Consider the following 21,122-nt stretch of genomic DNA (forward strand, 5'->3'; position numbering starts at 1 on the left):
GCATTAAGGAAACTAATTACTAAAGTTTTCAGACACTGTATTTCTAAATTATCATTTAAACACTTCTGTGCAGGGCCCTACTTAAAAGAATATCTTCATACTTCATTTTATAGCTCTAATCAGTTACAGTACAGGGTTTTTGAGGCTGTAAATCTTTCTGGGAACAGAAAGCCTCATCTTCTCCCACAGAACAGCTGGTAATTTCGAACTGCTGACCTTAAGTTTCGCAGCCTGTTTTGTAACCACTACGCTTATGGGAGCAGAAAGCCTCATCTTTCTCCCACGGAACAGCTGGTAGTTTTGAACTGCTGACACTGAGGTTAGCAACCCGATTCGTAACCACTACGCTACCAGAGTTCTTTAGTTTGTTACATAGTACTTTGAAATATGTATCTGGGTTCAAAGAGGCATTAGTTCCTGATCTTCTGAATGTTCATTCTGTTCTTTGAAAGATGCTTCTACCTTGGGAAGATAGAAATAGTTTCTCATTCATGAACATAGAGCGGTGTTGGTCTCCAGAAGAAATGTCAGGTGTAATTATTTCCCATTATGCAGGAGCTGCACTCCCTAAGTGCTAGGTTTCTTTCCTGTAACAAAACCAACTTTTGTGTTTGTGTTGTGTGTGTATGTGTGTTGACATCACAGCCTCGTTTGCATTGCCTTGTGGGAATTAGGAACCAAGGAGCAAGTGCAAGAAAATGTTGATACTCTGACCACTGCTGTTGCTGAGAGTACTCTTTTGGCCGTGATCCAAAAAGTCTTTGGTTTTCTGCCACCATCCAAGCAATGATGATAAGTTAACTAGTATCTGAGTGCCTTTACAGCCATTAACAATCATAATCTTGTTCTTCTGGTAGAAAGTTTATTTGTGGCTTAATAGTACAACTCACGATTTTTTAAAAAAATCAATATACAGGTATTTATATATCTCATTAGTTGAATGTGAAAGAGTCACCATTCTGTTCTTCCTTATTTTGAATGTTAATTATTTTAAACCACTAGGAACAGAATCATAGTTATTTTTCCTCGATAACTTGTTTTTGCTTTGTTATTCTGCTATGATCAGCAGTCTCTCTATTTAAAGGACTTTTTTAGAGGATCTTGTGTAAAACAGTATATATGCAGTTCTTTTGTGAGAGAGAAATTATTGGAAGTCATATATTCTTTTGCCTCAGTTTAACTTCTGTATCTAACTTCACCTACTCCTTATTAACATAATTGGTCTTTGTAGAGAAATATATAAGAATTTTTGTTTTATTCTTGATTCATGTGTTTGTTATGACAGAGATATTAATGTCAAATGGAAGAGCATTTTAAAGCCTGACTTAAAGTCTTCTGTGACAAGGCTGTATAATTTTTGCATATATGATATCTTAATTTCATGTAATATAACCTCAGTAGATCCAACACATCTTGCTATCACCTAAGAACTTTTGTATCTCTAGTGTTTTGTGAATTTATCAAGTATTATTAAATTTTAAGAGCAACAGCCCTGAAGAACAATGATGCATTAGAAAAAAAAAGAATAAATAAACATTGTTTTAAGAACAGAATTCAATGGCCAGCAAATTCAATGGCCAGTAATAACTAAGTGGAAAAAGAAAAAGTAGAATTTTTACATGTTTCTATGGATTATATCCATAGCTTTTCTTCCTAGTCTTTCTACCAGTTAACTTTATTTTTAAAGCTGGAAAATAAAGTGTACTATGTACAAAGTATTTTTATGGGTATAGTATATTTATTGCTTATTGCATTAAGAAGGTAGACTATGAGGCCAACAACTAGAAAACAATTAAATTTTTAATATGGATGAAATTACTAGGGAAATCAGGAATAATGTTAAGATACTTTTCTTGATTTTAGAACCTTATACAGAATGTTATGACTCCAGATTTAAGTTTCCAAATGAAAAAAATGAGAATAATAGTTTTCCACTATGTTGTTATTATTGTTAAGTGCCATCAAGTTGGTCCCTACTCATAGCTACCATATATAGGGTTTCCAAGACTTGTTAAATCTTCGTGGAAGCAGATGGCCTCATCTTTCTCCCTTTAAGTATCTGGCAGACTTGAACAGCAGACTTTGTGTTCGCAGTCCAGTGCTTATTGTATGGAGCCACAGTGCTATACAGACTATATTTTTCTACATTTTGAAGAAAATTGAAAATTAAAAAGAAAAACAAAAAGAAATCTATTACAGAAACATAACTGTTTTTGTCTTTCTCTATGAAAACCAAGAATATTCATGTATTAGCAAGGATGTATGGATTTATTTAGGAATATCCTTGGTAATGGAGTCCTGGTGTGACACTGAAGGATAGATAATACATTGGACCACACGGTTGGTATAAACTGCAAGTTTGGCAGTTCAAACCCACCAGCTGCTTCTCAGAAACCCTACACAGGGTCACTATGAGTCAGAACCAAATGCATGGCACTTTACAACAACAACATCCTTGGTAAAAAGAGTTATCATTCTACTAAAGATGCATTATGCAAATCAGTTTATTAGTCCACAGTACTTTTGATATGCCTTTTTTGTGGGTTATTGAAAACAGTAGTTTTTCCATATTGATGGAACTATCAGTGATAGTCTGATCCTGTAAGAAATAGTCATTTAAAAAAGATTAGATTTTATATTGAGGAATAAATAGAAACAGAATATGAACAAGTAATAAGAATCAGAGCAATAATGTTTTTCACTTACAATAAGATCAACCTATTATTTTTCTAAAGAAAACTTGCCTTCAATTTATAGGTAGTTGACATTTAGCATATCTGTGTTAATTAAAGTCAATTTTATGACAGAAGTCAGATAAAATTTTCAAAATAGGAATTGGTAAACAAAAGAAATTTTCTTTGCATTTAAATTTAAAATGGCATTTTATATCTTTGAGCTATAATGGATTTTAAGCAACTATAACCACGCTCTGGTAGCGTAGTGGTTATGAATCGGGCTGCGAACCTGAAGGTCAGCAGTTCGAAACTACCAGCTGCTCCGCGGGAGAAAGATGAGGCTTTCTACTCCCGTAAAGATTTACACCCTCGGAAACCTTGTACATGGTCGCTATGGGTCGGAACCGACTCAACGGCACTTAACAACAACAACAACAATAACCACAATTAATATGAAAGGCATAAATGTATAAATGTTGTTCTTACTTAGGTAGTTTTGGTTATTCTTGATGTTTTATATTTCCCTATAATGTTTAGAGTCAGTTTATCGACTCCTACTACAAAAATGGGTGTGTGTGATGGCTCTGTACAGTAAACATTGGATTGTGAACCACAAAGTTGGAGCCCACCAGCCGTTTCACGGGAGTAACGTGAGGTTTTCTGCTCCCGCAAAGATGTACAGCCTTGGAAACCCTATACAGGGTCACTGTGAGTCAGAATCAACTCTGTGGCACTTAACAACAACTACAATGATGCTTAATGGGATTTTTGAATGGCATTACATTGAATCTATAGATCAATTTATAGAGAATTGACTTCTTTGCAATATTGAGTTGGCCAATCCAGTCAAGGTGCTATATACTTTTGTCTTTCATATCACAGATATTTTTTTGTGTGTATGTGCATGCATATGTGCATTTTAGTTATGTCCTTGCACATCTTTTGTTAAGCCTTATTTGTGTTTGATGTTGGTAGTATAGTGGATTATGAACTGGGCTGCTTACTGCAAGGTCAGCAATTCGAATCTACCAGTCACTCCATGGGAGAAACACGAGGCTTTCTGCTCCTGTAAAGATTTACAGCCTTGAAAACCCTGTACAGGGTCACTATGGGTCAGAATCGACTTGATGACATACAACTGCCACCAGGTAAAAGTCAAGGAAACCTGCTGGCTTGTAGGATAAGCACTGGACTGAGAACCACATGGTCACTGGTTCAAATCCACCAGCCACCAGCGGCTTCACAGAAAAAAGATGAAACTTTCTGCTTCCATAAAGATTTAGAGTCTTGGAAAATCTATTCAGGGTGGCCGTGAATCCTGGTGTGGCACTGTGGGATAAACCACTAGACTTGCAAGGTTGTGGTTCAAACCCACCAGCTTCTCCTTAGAAGCCCTATACAGGGTTGCTGTGAGTTGGAACCAGCTTTCCAGCACTTAACAACAAAATTAGTTGAAATACACTAGATGGTAATGAGTTTGGGTCTTGTAAAAGTCAGTATAAGTTTTATGCTCTAATTGGGTTTTGCATATTGGCCTATCCATCAACTCTATTGAATTTTCTTATTTGTCATTGCGTTATCTATGTATTTTCCTATTTCCTATGTATGTAATCTTGTCATAACAAAACCCACTCTAATTTATATTTAAAATTTATTCTTTTCTTTGATTGAAATATTTTAAAGCACTGCCTAGTATACTGTTTATTCCTTTTAATACCTTAAACCTGTTAGAAATATAGTTAAAGCCTGTGAGTAATCCCAGAAAATAAAAATCATATATAATTCTCTGAAAGTATAGTTATTATTGTTATTATTACATGCCATTGAGTCAGTTCTGGTCTATAGTGATCCTGTATAAGGTTTCTGAGTAGTGGCTGGTGAGCTTGAACCACCAACCTTGTGGTTCAAAATGAATTTGCAGTATAGCACATTAACCTACAGCAGTACACCAGGACTCCAAAATATAGTGATCACTAGTTAAAATTTGTATTGCTCTTTCATTGGATCTTAAAGGACATGTGGTTAAAAAATACTACAGTAATATAGGAGTCCTGGTGTGGCAACATAGTATAAGCACTTGATATCAAGGTTGGTTTGAACTACAAGGTCAACGGTTCAAAGTCACCAGCTGCTCCTTGGAAACCCTCCATCGGTTGCTATGAGTTGGACCTGACTCGATGTTACTTAAAAACAACAGTAATACTTTTTCATGTTAGTGAGTATTTTCTGAATAATTCTAATTGAAAATATTTCAATATGTGAATTTACTATTTGTCCTCTTATTACTGTGGGACATAATTGTTTGCAATATTGTACTGTTATAAACAGTGTTATAATGATGAAACATGTGGATGAGTCTTTGCATCCTTACTACTACTTTATGTGAAAATTTCTTAAGAGAATTCCTAAAAGTCGGCTTTCTGGATTAGAATGTGTAGGTAGGCTTTTAAATGTGATGCAGAATTGCATTTTAGAAATGCTAGGTAAATACTCATTCACACCAAAGGAAGACAAAAATTCCTATTCCCAAACACCCTAGTCTTTGTTGATTTTCACACCATTGTTATATAGAATGCTTCTGTTTTTCACATTAGTTAAAAATAAAACCTATAGTCTTTGATAGGAACCTTGGTGATACATTGTTTAAGTGCTGGGCTACTAACTGAAGGTGGGCAGTGTGAGCCTCTCAGCTGCTGTGCAAGAAAAAGATGTGTTAGTTGCTTTGGATTTGTTGATGGTTGTTTGCTGCGGAGTTGGTTTAGACTCATAGTGCCCCTGAATTGGGTATCTGAAGTTGTGAATTTTTATAGGAGGGGAAAACATCATCTGTCTCTCAAGGGGTGGCTGGTGGATTAGAACTGCTGACCTTGTGGTTAACAACCCCACATGTAACCCACTTTTCTCCCAGGGATGCTTTCCCTTAAGATCACAGCCATGGAAACCTTTCGGGACAACTCTACTGTGTTTTATTAGGATCATTGAGAGTTGGAATCAATTCAGTGGCACTAGATTAGATTTTGAGTTCAGTCTTTTATGAACTAGAAGTTTTATGAAAATGATTTTACCTTTTTAGAAATTCAGTCTTACAACATTTTCTGTTTTCTATTCTATTTGCTGCTCTCTTAAAAATAGAAGATTTATGTATTAAATTTAATTTCACTCCTCGGTTTTTTAGAGAAGAGGAGACAGACCAGGGCAAATGAGTGATTTGTTGATACCTTTTCAGTGTTGTTTTCATGCAATTTCACTCTTCGGTTTTTTAGAGAAGACGAGACAGACCAGGGCAAATGAGTGATTTGTTGATACCTTTTCAGTGTTGTTTTCATGCATCAGATTGATCCTCTTTTCAAGACTTTAAAGCATAATTACTCTTATTTTTGATAGACTAATTAGGACCCGTTATTTAATAACTAATTTATAAAGTGGAGTCCTGGTGTGTGTAGGATAAACACTAGGCCACAAGGTTGGTGGTTCAAACTCACCAGCTGTTTCTCAGAACCAACTCGATAGTACTTAGCAATAACAACAATTTATAGAATAGCCTATTTATTGAGTTTGTGTCTCATGCCATTATGTGAACATAGATTTGACTTTTCAAATCATCTTCTGTGTTACTGGTAGCATAATCAGATCTCTAAAGTATCTTCCATGAAACAGTTCTTTCCCTTCCCTGGGCACAGTTTAATTTAATTAGATAAATTTTAGTTGTATAGATCAGAGATGAATAAGTAAGGATCTGTGGCATCAAGGAGCCCAGGGAGTTCCCATGGCATATGCATTTTTTCTGTGGCAGCCTTAACAGATTGCTAACACTATTTATCTATGTGCCTTGCCACTTGATTGATTGTGAGTTCTTTTTGGATGGGATCCCTTATTTATTTTTGTGTTCTGAACCTAACACAATGCTTGCCACATGGAAAGTCTCTTTGCTGTAATCTTTCTAAACTTCAATTTCTTTATATCATGAGGACATATATAATCTGCCTCATAATGTTACTGTGGTAAACACAGGTAATACATATAAAGTATTTAACTTGATGATTGGCAAATAGTAAGGGTTCTGTTATGGCACTATAGGATAAGCACTGGACTGCTAATCACAGATTGGCAGTTCAACCCACTAGTCGATTTTAGGAAACCCGATACACAGTTGCTGTGGGTCAGAACTGACTTGATGTCAATCAATAACTGTAACATGTCATCAATAGATAGCAACTCATATTCTTAATAACAGTGTAAAACGTGTTTCCCTCTGAATCCATTCAGAGTCATGGAGAATCGTGTTTGTTGGAGTAGAACCATGGACCGTAGCATTTTCCATGACTGATTTTTCACAAATAGATTGCTGGGTCTTTCTTGAGTTACACTTGAACTGTTAAGCTTGTTAACTGTTTACAGTTCAAACTCAACCCAGGAAGTGCACTGTAAGTCTAAAAATGCTGAAATCATGTAATTCTTACCAGTGCCTAACCACCTATTGGTCTTATGTTACATTCTTTTTGAACGGACATTTACCTGTGATGTTAAGTGGATTTTAAATTAATTTAACTTGTAATTAAATTGGCTTATAATTGAAATAGACAAACAAAATAGGATAAAAGACCCCTGTTATTGATGAGCCCTGGTGGTGCTATAAATTAGGTAAGTTCAGCAGTTCAAACGCACAGCTGCTCCTTGTGAGCAATAGAGACTTTCTGCTCCCTTAAAGATTTCCATTCTCAGAAACCCTGTAGATGGTCACTATGAGTCTGAACCAGTTCCAGGGCACACTATCACCATCACCACCACCACCACCACCACCACCACCACCACCAAATTGTATACAGAGTTGCTATGAGTTGGAATCAACTCAGTGGCAGTAGATTTTGTGGGGTCGGTGTTGAGGAAAGCATGAAGCTTTGTATTTCTATCCTTTCATTTTCCCATGCTTCTGTCAACACACTGAAATGTCTTTGTATTTGTGCTTTTTTTATTTTGAGGATATCATTATTTTGCCTTGCTTACTCCCTAGGAGAAGAGGCAGTAGAAACTAATAACATGTTCCAGTTTAATCAGAGGTGTGAAAATTCATCCTTTTTCTCAGGAAAGACAGACATTACAGTTCATAATTTTTCACAGAAAGTTCAGATCCTTAGTGTAATAGTTTTAGAAGTATTTGGGGGTTTTGTTTTTGCTTTTTGTTTTTTCAGAACTCATTGCACTTTATTTTTGTCCTTTACTCATGAAAACACCTATATCCTTTACCTCTACACACACGCACACATCACCACCCTCCCACACTTAACACCCTATTTGTGGTGATCAAGGCAAGGATATCTGCTGTACAAACTTTTGTATACACATTAACCAGATAATGTCCTTTCTTGCTCATACGTATAAAAACAAAAATAATACCTATTAAAACCAAGCAAACCATCTGCTTTCAAGTGGATTCCTAATTGCTACCCTTAATTACTAGAGTCCTGGTGAACACTACAGGATAAACACTGGACAGCAAGGTTGGTTTGAACTGCAAGGTCGGTAGTTCAAACTCAACAGTCACTCTTCAGAAACCCTATCCAGGGACATTATGAGTATTCGGAACCAACTCAGCTGAACATAACAACAACAATCCTTAATTATGGTTCCATAGAGTGCCTGTTTGGACCTTAGATTTTTCAGAAGTGAACTGTGACAAATTCTCATTTATACAAGTACTATGGACATTCTCTTTATTCCTTTGTAAATGTTTATTTTAAGTGGTATATTAGACTAAAATTTTAGAAGTATGCACATTTTCTATAAATATCTTTGAAATTATTGTTTACTCAAAGGATTGGTTATTTATTTATATGCATTTTAAATAGGATTATGTTTGTTATGGTAACATATATTCAAATTGTTCAGTTAGGCAATGTATTTACGTCATATACTTTACACACAAAACAAATTTCCTTGAACTTTTCCATACAAAGAATAAAATATTCCATTCTTCTATCATTAGGTCCTCAAATATTATTATTATTATTATTATTATTATTTTACTTTGAATATTGTGGTGCATGTCCTGTTTGTGTGTTGAATATTTGAAACCAATTTGAAATGAAAGATATGCATGTCAGGTATTAATTTAATGGTAACTCTAATACAGCTTGGAGTACTTGCATAAATGCATAAACCAATAGCATTCTAATATTAATGTTTTTCCTTATTCTTTTAAGAAAGAAATATTTTGCTAACCTTAATCATAGTCTGATGTGGTTTCTTCTAAATGACATGTGGTGTGGTGTTTTTCTTCAGTTTCTGTGGTTTCCTGTTTTTTACATACATAGAAAAAAAGCCTTTGAGGTATTAAGCAATACATATGTATATGTGTATTCTTGTTCTTGTTTAGTGCCCTCTAATCGATCCTGACCCATAGAGACCCTGTATAGGGTTGCCAAGGAGCAGCTGGTGAGCTTGAACCACTGACCTTGCAGTTCAAATGACTTTGCAGTCTGACGCATAACCCACAGCATCATGTTTGTGTGTATATATATACATATATATATTGCTGTTTTGTCGTTGTTAAGTGCCATGGTGTTAGTTCTGACTCCTGGTAACCCTGTATAAGGTTTCCAAGGAACGATTGTTGGATTTGAACCACTGGACCTCTGTTTAGCAGTATACTGCTTCTCCTGCAGTCCATACTAGCTCTTCCACATATGTATATATATATGATATATATGATATATGTGTAGTATATATATTAAGTTTCATATATATTTATGGTGAACTAGAAATACTGTATCATACTGGATTCATAAGAAATTTTAAGTTTGTTGGTGTTGTTAAGTACCGTCGAGTCGATTCCGACTCATAATGACCTGTATAGGGTTTACAAGGAGCAGCAAGTGAACTTGGACCACTAACCTTGTAGCCGAGTGAATTAACCCACAACGCCACACCAGGACTCCAAAAAACAATGTATATATACACACACACATACATATTAAGTCTCATATATACACTTATATATATATATATATATATATATATATCTTTTAAAAACACAAATACATGATACATGTATCTTTAAAAAATGATTTAATAGTACATAAAACCTTAATTGCCGTATGAAACAGCATGATATAGCATGTCTGCCTCACCACTCATTTATTAAATTTCTCACAGTTCACTCCTCTCAAACCTAAAATTCCTCCAGCCTTTAATGTGTACTCCAGTTCCATATTACCTCTTGCCATTCTTTACCTCATGTCTTATTTCTCCCCCTAAAGTGTATGTTCTTCAAGGACAGATATATTTTATATTTCATCACAGTACCTTGCCTTCGTGGTGGTGTTATTAAGTGCTGTCAAGTAGATTTTGACTCATAGTGACCATGTATAGAGTTTCCGAGGAGCAGCAAGGAGGTTTGAATCTCTGACCTTGTGTTTGAGACCTACCTTGTGGTCCAGTGCTTATCATACAGCTATATATTAGGACTCCTGTACCTTTCCTTGTTGTTGTTGTTGTTAAGTGACATTGAGTCGGTTCCAACCCATAGCGACCCTGTACAGGGTTTCCAAGGGTGTAAATCTTTACGGGAGTAGAAAGCCTCATCTTTCGCCCGCGGAGCGGCTGGTAGTTTTGAACCGGTTACCTTAAGGTTCACAGCCCGATGGTTCTCAAAGTATGCTGTCCAGACTAGCAATATCAGCATAATCAGGGAAATTGTTAATTCTCAGTCCCTATCCCAGTCTTTGGAATAAGAATATCTGGGCTGTGTAAACCCCTCCAAATTCTTCTAATGTGATAATGTTTGGCAACCCCTGTAATAGGACATTATTGTCAAAATATTAAAGTTGTACATTTATGGTTATGCTTCTCTGAGAAGATTGACATAGGAGTGAGGCAGGCAGAAAATCCATGTACCTTAGTCCAGTTATTCTGTGTCTTTTATTTGCAAAAAATGCTGGTAAAGAAAATCATAAGATTTTTGTATCTTCAGTCTTATAGGAGGCTACATAAAGCACTCATGCTTTTATTTTGTGAAGAGTATAACTTAAACTGAGGGAGCTGAAGAAAAAAAATCAATCCTCTACCTAACAGTATTGAAGGATTCTGTGGGCAAAATGTTAAATGACTCAGAAAGCATCAAAAGAAGATGGAAGGAATACGCTGAGTCACTGTACCAAAAGGAAATGGTCTGTGTTCGATAATTTGAAGAGCTATCATATGATCAAGAGTCAATGATACTGAAGGAAGATATCCAAGATACGTTGAAGGAATTGACAAAGAACAAAGCACTGGGAAATCATGGAATGCAAATTGAAACCTTTTAACAAACTGATGAAACACTGGAGGCACTCACACATCTATGCCAAGAAAATTTGAAGAGTACATGGCCGACTGAATGGAAGAGATCCATGTTTATTTATGTCCATCCAAAAGAGAGGTTACCCAGCATAATGCAGAAATCATCAATCTCATTAATATTACATGCAAGTGAAATTTTGCTAAAGATAATTGAAATACAGCTGCAACCGTACATTGACAGAGAACTGTCATAGGTTAAAGTCAGATTCAGACGAGGACGTGAAACAAGGGACATCATTGATGATGTCAGATCGATCTTGGCTGAAAGCAGAGAATACTAGAAAGATGTTTACCTGTGCTGTATTGACTATGCAAAGGCTTTTGATTGTGTGGACCATGAAAAGCTATGGACAGCATTGCAGAGAACGAGTATTTTGGAACACTTAATTGTGCTCATGAAGAACCTGTACATAGACCAAGAGGCAGTTTTTCAAACAGAAAAAGGGAACACTGGATGATTTTAAATTAGGAAAGGTGTGTGCAGGGTTTTATTCTTTTGCAATACTTTTGCAATCTATATGCTGAGTACGTAATCCAACAAGCTGGATTATATGAAGAAGAATTAAGATTGGAGGAATACTCATTAACAATGTGCAGATGATACAAACTTCATTGCTGAAAGTAAACAGGACTTCAAATACTTACTGATGAAGATCAAAATCCAGAGCCTTCATTATGGTTTATACCTCAATGTAAAGAAAACAAAAATCCTCACCACTGGACCAGTAAATAACATCAAGATAAATGAAGAAAAGATTGAAGTTGTGAACGACGCCATTTTGCTTGATTCACCCATCAGCATTCATGGAAGAAGCAGTCAAGAAATCAAACTACATGTTACATTGGGCAAATCTGTTCCATAAAACCTCTTTAAAATGTTGAAGAGCAAAGATGGCAGTTTGAGGAAAACGTGTGCCTGACCGGAACCATGGTATTTTCAATAATTTCACATGCACATGAAACTTGGACAGTGAATAAGGAAGACCATAGAATAGCTGATGCATTTAAATAATGGTGTTGGAGTAGAGAATATTCTAAGGACCATGGGCTGCCAGAAGAACAAACCAGTCTGTGTTGAAAGAAATGCAGCCAGCATGCTCCTTAAAGGCCAGGTGTCCAAACTTGATCTCTTATACTTTTGACATAATTAACAAGTGGGCCCAGTCCCTGGAGAACGATATCATTGTGGATCAGAGAAAAAGAGGAAGACACCTAGTGAGATGGATTGGCACAGTGACAGCATCAGTGGGCTCAAATGTAGCATTGATGGTGAGGTTGGTCCAGGACCAAATAGTTGTTTCTGTCTGTTGTGCATAGGGTCATTATGAGTCAGCACCAACTTGATAGCACCTAACAACAATATATATAATAGTATGTGTATGTATGCATTGTATGTGTATATACAGTGTTGTTGGTTAATGAGCTGGACTGCAAAGTTGGTTTGAACCTCAGAGTCTGTGGTTCAAGCTCACCAGCTGCTCTTTGAAAACTATACGTGATCTCTGTAAGTGAAAACTGACTCGACGGCACTTAACAACAACAACATATATGCATATATATGTATATAAAATAGTGTGGCTATGTTGTTGTATGCTAGGGAGTTGGTTCAGACTCATAGCGACCCTGTACAGGGTTTCCGAGGCGGTACATCTTTCCGGGAGCAGAAAGCCTCATCTTTCTCCTGCAGAACAGCTGGTAGTTTCGAACTGCTGACTCTAAGGTTAGCAGCCCGATTCGTAACCACTATGCTACCTATATACTGTTAAATGTTGTTGTTGTTCCGTTAAGCTAGGTCCAACTCATAGCAACCTTGTATAGGGTTCTGAAGAGCAACTGGTGAGTTTGAACCACCAAACTTACAGTTCAAACTGACTTTGGGTCAAGTGCATTGCCGCACCAGGACATTGATAAATATATGTGTGTGTGTATATATATAGTCCTGGTGTGGAGCTGTGGGCTAATGCGTCAAACTGTAAAGTCCTTTGAACTGCAAGGTTGGTGGTTCAAGCTCAGCAGCTGCTCCTTGGAAACCCTATACAAAGTCGCTATGGGTCAGAATCGACTCAACAGATCTTAACAACAACAACATATATACAATTATAAAAAAATTCCCTGTCTATTCAGGAATGGGTAGTTAACATCCTGAAAACTAGAAGGTTAATTAAGAAAGGAGTGGTGAGTGTTTCCTGTTTTCATGGTAAAGGGTGGAGTGACTAAATGTTGGAAACTGCTCAGATATTGGATACATTTGGAGAGAGGTTTTAATCTGTTTGCCACTCTGTGTAATTCTATATTTTTGCACTATTTAAATGCATTATCTATTAAAAATTTAAACATGATGCTTAATAAGTTAACAAATAAATATTGAATACATTTCAATAAGATAATATGGTTATTTTCCCCTTTCCGTTAGCATTAAAGGTTAGATGATATGCTTTTCCTCTCTTCAGAAAGTACTGGAATGGAGGCAGAAATGCCTTGATAACTTCTCATCTTAATTTCCTATAATATTAGGTAAATGTTATTCTTTTATACAATGAATGAATAATTCTAACTATTATATGGACCCATCATTTTATAACTATTTTGGGAAATAAATGCTATGTACTCTTGAGAAGATTCCTGCTAATAGCAACCCCATGTGACAGATTAGAACTGCTTCACAGGGAGAATTTAACCTGGATTCGTAGTTAACTAGTCTTGTATACATAAATGAAGAGGTTCGTACACACAAGGCTTTCGCCTTCTTTGTGATTTATTTCTAGAGATATCTTGGTATCCAAATACTGTTTTGAGTGAAAAATTGAATTAGATTTTTATTGTTGTTGTTGTTAAGTGCCATCTAGTCAGTTCGGACTCATAGCAACCTTGTATAGGACTTCAAGGAGCATCTGGTGAGTTTGAACCACCAGTCTTGCAATTCAAACCAACCTTATGGTCCAGCGTTTATCCTACAGTGCCACACCAGGACTCCAGATTTTTAACATACTGTTTATAAATGGAAAATAATTCAATTAGCAGAAGCCAAACATTGCCTGTGTTCTGAATTATGAACAATGTTAACTATTTGCTTTTTAATACAGATATAATTATATTAATATTGTGATTGAATTGTGCTGTTTGAATAGAAGGTGTGTCTTAAATGACACTTAATTTAATTACTATTATTACTTTTTGTTTTTGTACAGAACTATTGTACCATGGAAAGTATTCAGACAGTGCCTTCATGAAGTTCATCAAATTAGCTCCGGCTTGGAAGCTATGGCTCTAAAATCAACAATTGACTTGACCTGCAATGATTACATTTCAGTTTTTGAATTTGATATTTTTACCAGGCTCTTTCAGGTAAACTTGTGTTGTTTAAACTCTATTCTTTCCTTTCTTCCATCCCTCCTCCTTATTTGGCTGCCTTATTCTCTCTTTTTTCCTCCCTTACGCTCTTCTCTCTCCTCCACCTCATACTGCTGTTCTCTCTTTCTGTTAGACACAGATATACACACACTTGGTAGTCTATAATTTTAGAACAAGTCACTGCTGTGCATTTTCAGTCATTGAATAAGTTCAGAATGAGTCATTTGTTTTAAGTTCGTAGCAACAGTACTATGTATGAGTCTAGTAGTTTTTCAGCTTAGAAGATTCATACGAAGGAACTTTATTTAAAAATCTGTCTTTAGAGTTTTGCACCACTCATCTGTTAATTTCTTATATTTTGGTGATTTGTGTGTTGCTGCGATGATGGAAGCTATCCCACAAGTATTTTAAATACCAGCAGGGGCACCCATGGTGGATAGTTTTCAGCAGAACTTCCAGATTAAGACACTCTAGGGAAAAGCAGAAGTCGACCACTTATAAAGGATAAATCATTCATAGCCTTATGAATAGTAGTGGAGCATTACCTGATTCAGTGCCGAAGGATGACCCCCTCAGGGTGGAGAGAACTTAAAATGTGACTAGAGAAGAGCTGCCTCCTCAAAGTAGAGTTGACCATAATGACATGGATACAGCAAAACTTTTGAGACCTTCATGTGCTGATAGTGCACAACTCAAAATGAATGGAAACAGCTGCAGCCATCCATTAATAAGCCGAATGTGGACTGTAGAAAGTATCAAACTAGGAAAATTTGAAGTTGTCAGAAAAATGAAATGGAACATATAAGGTCTAGGCATTAGTGTGCAAAAATCGACAGGTGTTGGGTATTTTGAATCAGATAGTCATATAATTTACTATGGCAGGAACAGCAAATTGAAGAGAAATGGCATCACATTCATTGTCTGAAGGAATAGTTCAACATGTGTCTTGAAGTACAGTACTGTCAGTGATAGGTTAATATCCATATATGTGTAGGGAAAACCCCAATAGATCCGTTTTGGAAGAAGGGCTGCCAGAGTGCTCCTTAGAGGCCAAGATGGCCAAACTTTGTTGTACTTTGGACATATTGTCAGGAGGGACCAATCACTGGAGAAAGGATATCATGTTTGGTAAGGTGGAGGGTCCCAGAAAAAGAGGAAACCCCCCAGTGAGGTGGCTTGGCCAAGTGGCAGCATCAATGGACCTCAAGTGTGGCAACAGTAGTGAGATTGGCCCAGGATTGGGCAGTGTTTTGTTCTGCTGTGCATAAGGTCGCTATGGGTCGGTGCCGACTTGATGGCACCTAACAACAACAACATAGGGAAAACTAGTTAATACCACTATTATTTAAACTTAGTAATAACTATTAAAGTCAGTGATGATGAAATTGAAGAATTCTACTTCTTCAATCTGAAACTGATCAAACAAGCAGTCAAGATACATTAATCATTACTGGTAATTGGAATGAAAATGTTGGAAGTAAAGAGGAAGGATCAGTAGTTGGAAAACATGATTTAGATGATAGAAACACTGGAAATTGCATGATAGAATTTTGCAAGACCAATGACTTATTCATTACAGAAATCGTTTTCCAACAACTTGATTGGCAAATATATACATGGACTTCACCTAATGGAATACACAGGGATCAAATGACTATATGTGTGGGAGGAAAAGATGGAGAAGCTCTGTATCATCAACAAAATCAAGGCCAGGAACTGACTAGAACAAACCATTAGTTGTTCATGTGCCAATTTGGGATAAAGCTGAATAAAATTAAAACAATCAAATGAGAGCCAAAACAAGGCCTTGGGTATATCCCACCTGAATTTAGAGATCATTACAAGAACACATTTGATGCATTATAAACTAATAACCAAAAACCAGAGGAGTTGTAGGGTGAAGTCAAGAGCATTATGTAGGAAAACAGAAAAATGTAATTAAAAAGATAGGAAAGGAAGACTAGACCAAACTGGATGTCAGAGAGACTCTGAAATCTGCTCTTGAACTAAAATGCCTGGAAGAAGTAGTGAATTAAAAGAACTGAACAGAAAACTTCCAAGGGCAGCTTGAGAAGGCAAAATATTATAAGGAAATGTACAAAGACCTGGAGTTAGAAAATCAAAAGGGAAGAACATGCTCAGCGTTTCTCAAACTGAGTGAACCGAAGAAAAAATTCAGCCTCATGTTTCAGTATTGAAAGATTCTAAGGGCAGAATATTGGGCCAGAAAAATCAAAAGAAAATAGAAGGAATACACAGTCACTGTACCAAAAAGAATTGGTTGATGTTTAACAATTGCAAGAGGTAGCATATGCTCAAGAACCAATTATACTGAAAGAAGTCCAAGCTACACTTAAGGCATTGGTGAAAAACAAGGCTCCAGAAATTGATGGATTACAAATGGTGATTTTTCAACAAATTGATAACAGCACTAGAGACATTCATCTTTGCCAAGAAATTTGAAAGACATGGCCAATCATTTGGAAGAGATCTATATTTATGCCCATTACAAAGAAAAATGACCTAACACAATGAGGAAGTCATCCAACAATATTAATAATCACATGCAAATAAAACTTTGCTGAAGATAATTAAAAAATTATCCTTAATAATTTTAAAGCATATAAACAGGGAGTTGCCTGAAATTTAAGCCAAATTCAGAAGAGGATATAGAAGAGGGATCTCACTGCTGACATCAGATGCCTCTTGGTTGAAAGAGAGAATACCAGAAAGATGTTACCTCTGCTTTATTGGGGATGCAAAAACTTGTGACTGACTGGACCATAGCAAACTATGGACAACATTACGAAGAATGGGATATCCAGAACCCTTAATTGTGTTCAGGAAAAACCTGTACATCGATTAAGAGACAGTCGTTACTCCAAAACAAGGGGATACTGAATGGTTTAAAATCAGTAAAGATGTGTGTGTGTCAGGGTTGTAGCTCTTCACCATACTTAATCAATCTATATGCTGATAAATAATCCAAGAAACTGGATTTTATGAAGAAGAACGTGACATCAGGATTGGAAAAAGAGTTGTTAGCAACCTGTAATATGCAGGTAACACAACTTTGCTTGCTGGAAGTGAAGAAGACTTTGAATACTCCTGATGAGGATCAAACACTACACACAGCCTTCAAGTATGGATTGCAACTCATTTGAAAGAAAAAGTCCTTACTACTGACACAATAAATAATTTAAAGATAAACAGAGAAAAGATTGAAATTGTCAAAGACTTCTTCATGTTTGGATCCACAATCAACACTCATGGAACCAGCCAGCAGTCAAGAATCCAAAGGACATATTGCATTAGGCAATGTGTTGCAAAAGGACAACGATACCATTTTGAGGTCTAAGGTGTACCTGACCCAATCCATGATATTTTCAGTAGCCCCACATGCATGTGAAAATTAGTGAATAAGGAAGACTATAGAAGAATCGAAGCGTTTGAAATGTAATGTTGGTAAAGAATATTGAAAGTACCATGAATAGCCAGAAGAGGACAAACAAATCTGTATTGTGAGAAGTACAGTGAGAATGCTCCTTTGAAATGAAGATGGTGACACTTTGTCTCATGTACTTTGGGTGTTTTTTCAGGAGGGAAAGTCGTTCGAGAAGTACATCATGCTTGGTAAAGTGGATTGTCAGCACAAAAGTGGAAGACACTTAACAAGATGGACTGACACAGTAGGAGCAACAATTGGCTCAAATATAATAAAAATTGTTAGGATGGTTCAGGTCTGTACAGTATTTCATTAATTAGAGTTCCTATGAGTCAGAACTAACTGGATGTCAACTAAACATCAACAACCATTTAATTATTTTGTGCTCTGGTGATGCAATGTTTAAGCATTTGACTATTAACCAAATGGTCAGCTGTTCAGTCTCACCAGTCGCTCTATGGGATAATGATGTTGCAGTCTGCTTCTTTAAAGATTATAGCCTTGGTGGCTTCAGTGACTGGACGATCAGAGCTCAACTAGAAGAAGAAAGAAGAGGAAAACAAGAGTAATCTGTTACAATTTGATGAACTTGACCCACACCTATGGATGCAGTAGCTCAAAAGAGGGACCATATCTTTACAGCAAGGATCACTCCCACCCCCTCCATACACAGAGTAGACAGGGATGGGCAGCTTGGACATTGGCTACCCAAAACGGGGGAGGGGGGGCTACAAAGGCAAGAAGGGACTGGTTTCCAAGCTTCCAAGAGGGAGCCTAGATCCAAAGGGCACAGAAAAAGGTAGAATTTCCACTGAGTAGTATCCAATCTGTCTGGGTGAGGCTGATGAAAGGAGATGCGGATAGGTCTTTTGTGATACAATAATGAATAATTGTTATCTGGACTGACTGTGAGGGTTGGAAATATAAAGGTAGATGTTTTATAGCAAAAGGAGGGGAGTGATTGACTTTGCAGTCTAGGAGCGGAGGTCCTATGGACCATCAAGGGAGCAGAGCATAAAATGGGACCCTACCCAGAGACGCAGTGATGCCAGAGATGGAGCAGCTGGGGACTCTAGACCCAGAGAGGAAGAGGAGCTGACAACTGGGGGTCAGGCTTGCAGGTTATACCCTTTGTTTGGTTAATGATGCATGGAGGGGATTGTAACCATGGCAATGAAACGATACAGGATAGGATGAATGTAAAGCTAATGTTCTCCCATGTAAATTATCATGTAATTCACAATAAAACATTTTTTAAAAAAGATTATAGTTTGGAAACCTCATGATGAGCTTCTAAGCAGTTTTTATAGGTTTTCTGTGCATCTGTGAATTATTTTGCAGCAATAGGTTTTTAGCTTTCACTTCAACTTGTTGATACTTTCATCATAACATTTAAAAGGGTTGACTGTATGGCATTAAGAAAGCTTAGAGGTGTAGTTGTTAAGTGCTTGATTGTTAACGTAAAGAACAGAATTTTGAGCCCACCAGCTGCTCCTCATGTGAAAGATTGGCAGTCTGCTCTTATAAACGTTACAAGTTTTAAAACCGTGTGGGGCAGTTCCACTCTTCTCTACAAGGTCACTGTGAGTCGGAATTAACTGGATGGTCGTGAATTTGGCTTTTTTTTTTTTTTTTTCTCTTTCCCTTCATTGTGAGTTTTATCCCATCTTGTCTGTTTCACTTTCTCATTTGTTAGGTAAGAAATGAATTAGAAAACAAAATAGCAAACCTTTCTGTATAGGATTGTATTTTGTTAAACTTGTGTTTTTCATTCAGTCAGATGATAGAGCATGGTTCATGGCAAATATTTTTCATCACTACAATTTAAAATTTTCAGTTTCTACATAATATTCCATCAATGATACGTCTGTATTTATGTAATGAATCCCCTCTTTTGGAATAATTAGATTTTTTTGTTCTCCTGCTTCAACCATCCCTTCCCCCATTTATCAACTTTCCAGTGAATATTCTTACCCTGTTTATTGTGTTTTTTTAAAAAATAATTTATTCTTAATTGTCCTCATCTAACCATTCTGAAGGTAGGTATAATTATATGAGGATATGAGGAAAGGAAGATCTTACAATTTTGTAAGTAAATCCTATAATGGATTTACTCAGATCAAGAAGATTTGAAAGTTGAGTTTTAAGTTTGGCTCTGCCACAAAATTGAAATATAATATATGGAATTCAAATAGTCACAGAATAAGAGAGGCCTACATTAAATTTCTAATAATAATTCTAATGTTATAAATTAAATAGCAAAGTAAATTTAAAAGGAAACCAGACTTCTTTCCTGAGATTTTATTATTTTTGACTGAAATACGATTTATTCTACTGGTGAAACAGTCAAACAAATGTTTGAGTGTGATATTGGTTTTCATGCTTACCATGTTATAATAATTTTGCTTATATGATTTATGCCATTGCTTAGCACTAGCCTCCATGCATTGGGGTGATTGATTTGTGTAATAGAACAAGATTGGATGGGATTAATTTTTAATTTATGAAAGTAATCATCAACAGAAGGCAAATTAACTTTTGTCAACAGTTCTTATAGAATACATTTTACTTTATTGCAGTTTCAAAATTAGAATTCTTCCTACCCATATGGGGTAAGAAATTACATAAATGACTTTCTATAATGTAGATTTATCCTTATTTACAATTTTCATAGTTGTTTCATGATAAATACTTTTGCATATATGTTGTCTGCCTATGCTTTTTCAGTGGACTAAGATATATTTTTAAAATGAGTGTGTCACTTGATAGTGATGACTTGTAATGGAACCTGTTTTTAAAGGTTTTTGGTACATTTACTGAATAAATACTACAATTATTTAACGTGATTCAAAGATACTCTAAGTGGTAGCTCCACTACTTTTCCCTGCATCAAGAGAGCAAAGGTATAAATGTTCATGTCGTATGTCTAGCTACTCATTTGAAGAACTTATATTTTTGCAGAGAGCCTGAATGCCTTTTTTTTTTTAAGGTTTTTATTGTGGATTGAGTGAAAGTTTACAGGGCACATCATCAGTTTCACATTCAACCATTCATATGACTTGTTTCATTACATTGATTATAATCTCCTCCATACATCATCAGTTAACAGTGTTTCTCTCTATCCTTTTTAGCTATTTTGTGGGTGGGGTGGGGAACTTTGCCTTTTTGGAATTTACAGTCTCGGCTTTTAGGGAAGGTTTTTACATTTATCTGTGGATATCCAGGGCTCATGTATGCGATTACTAACAAGCATAACTGAATAATCAGATGAGGGACAGTTTGCTATGTCTGCTAGGTGGCTAAAGTCTCATCCT

The 21,122-nt window shown here is 36.2% G+C and overlaps 1 protein-coding gene across 2 annotated transcripts in view; it reads left to right on the forward strand.

Moving 5' to 3' along the window:
* CBLB (Cbl proto-oncogene B, E3 ubiquitin protein ligase) overlaps positions 1-21,122 on the forward strand; it is a 326,701-nt gene that overhangs the window by 159,108 nt on the left and 146,471 nt on the right. For both annotated transcript variants that reach the window (XM_006872287.1, XM_006872286.1), the window contains exon 4: positions 14,201-14,357. In XM_006872287.1, the coding sequence (XP_006872349.1) occupies positions 14,201-14,357 (157 nt within the window). The remainder of the gene's footprint in view (positions 1-14,200; positions 14,358-21,122) is intronic.

This window comes from Chrysochloris asiatica, unplaced genomic scaffold (assembly GCF_000296735.1).
Source record: "Chrysochloris asiatica unplaced genomic scaffold, ChrAsi1.0 scaffold00191, whole genome shotgun sequence".
In the NCBI taxonomy this organism is placed as follows: Eukaryota; Metazoa; Chordata; class Mammalia; order Afrosoricida; family Chrysochloridae; genus Chrysochloris; species Chrysochloris asiatica.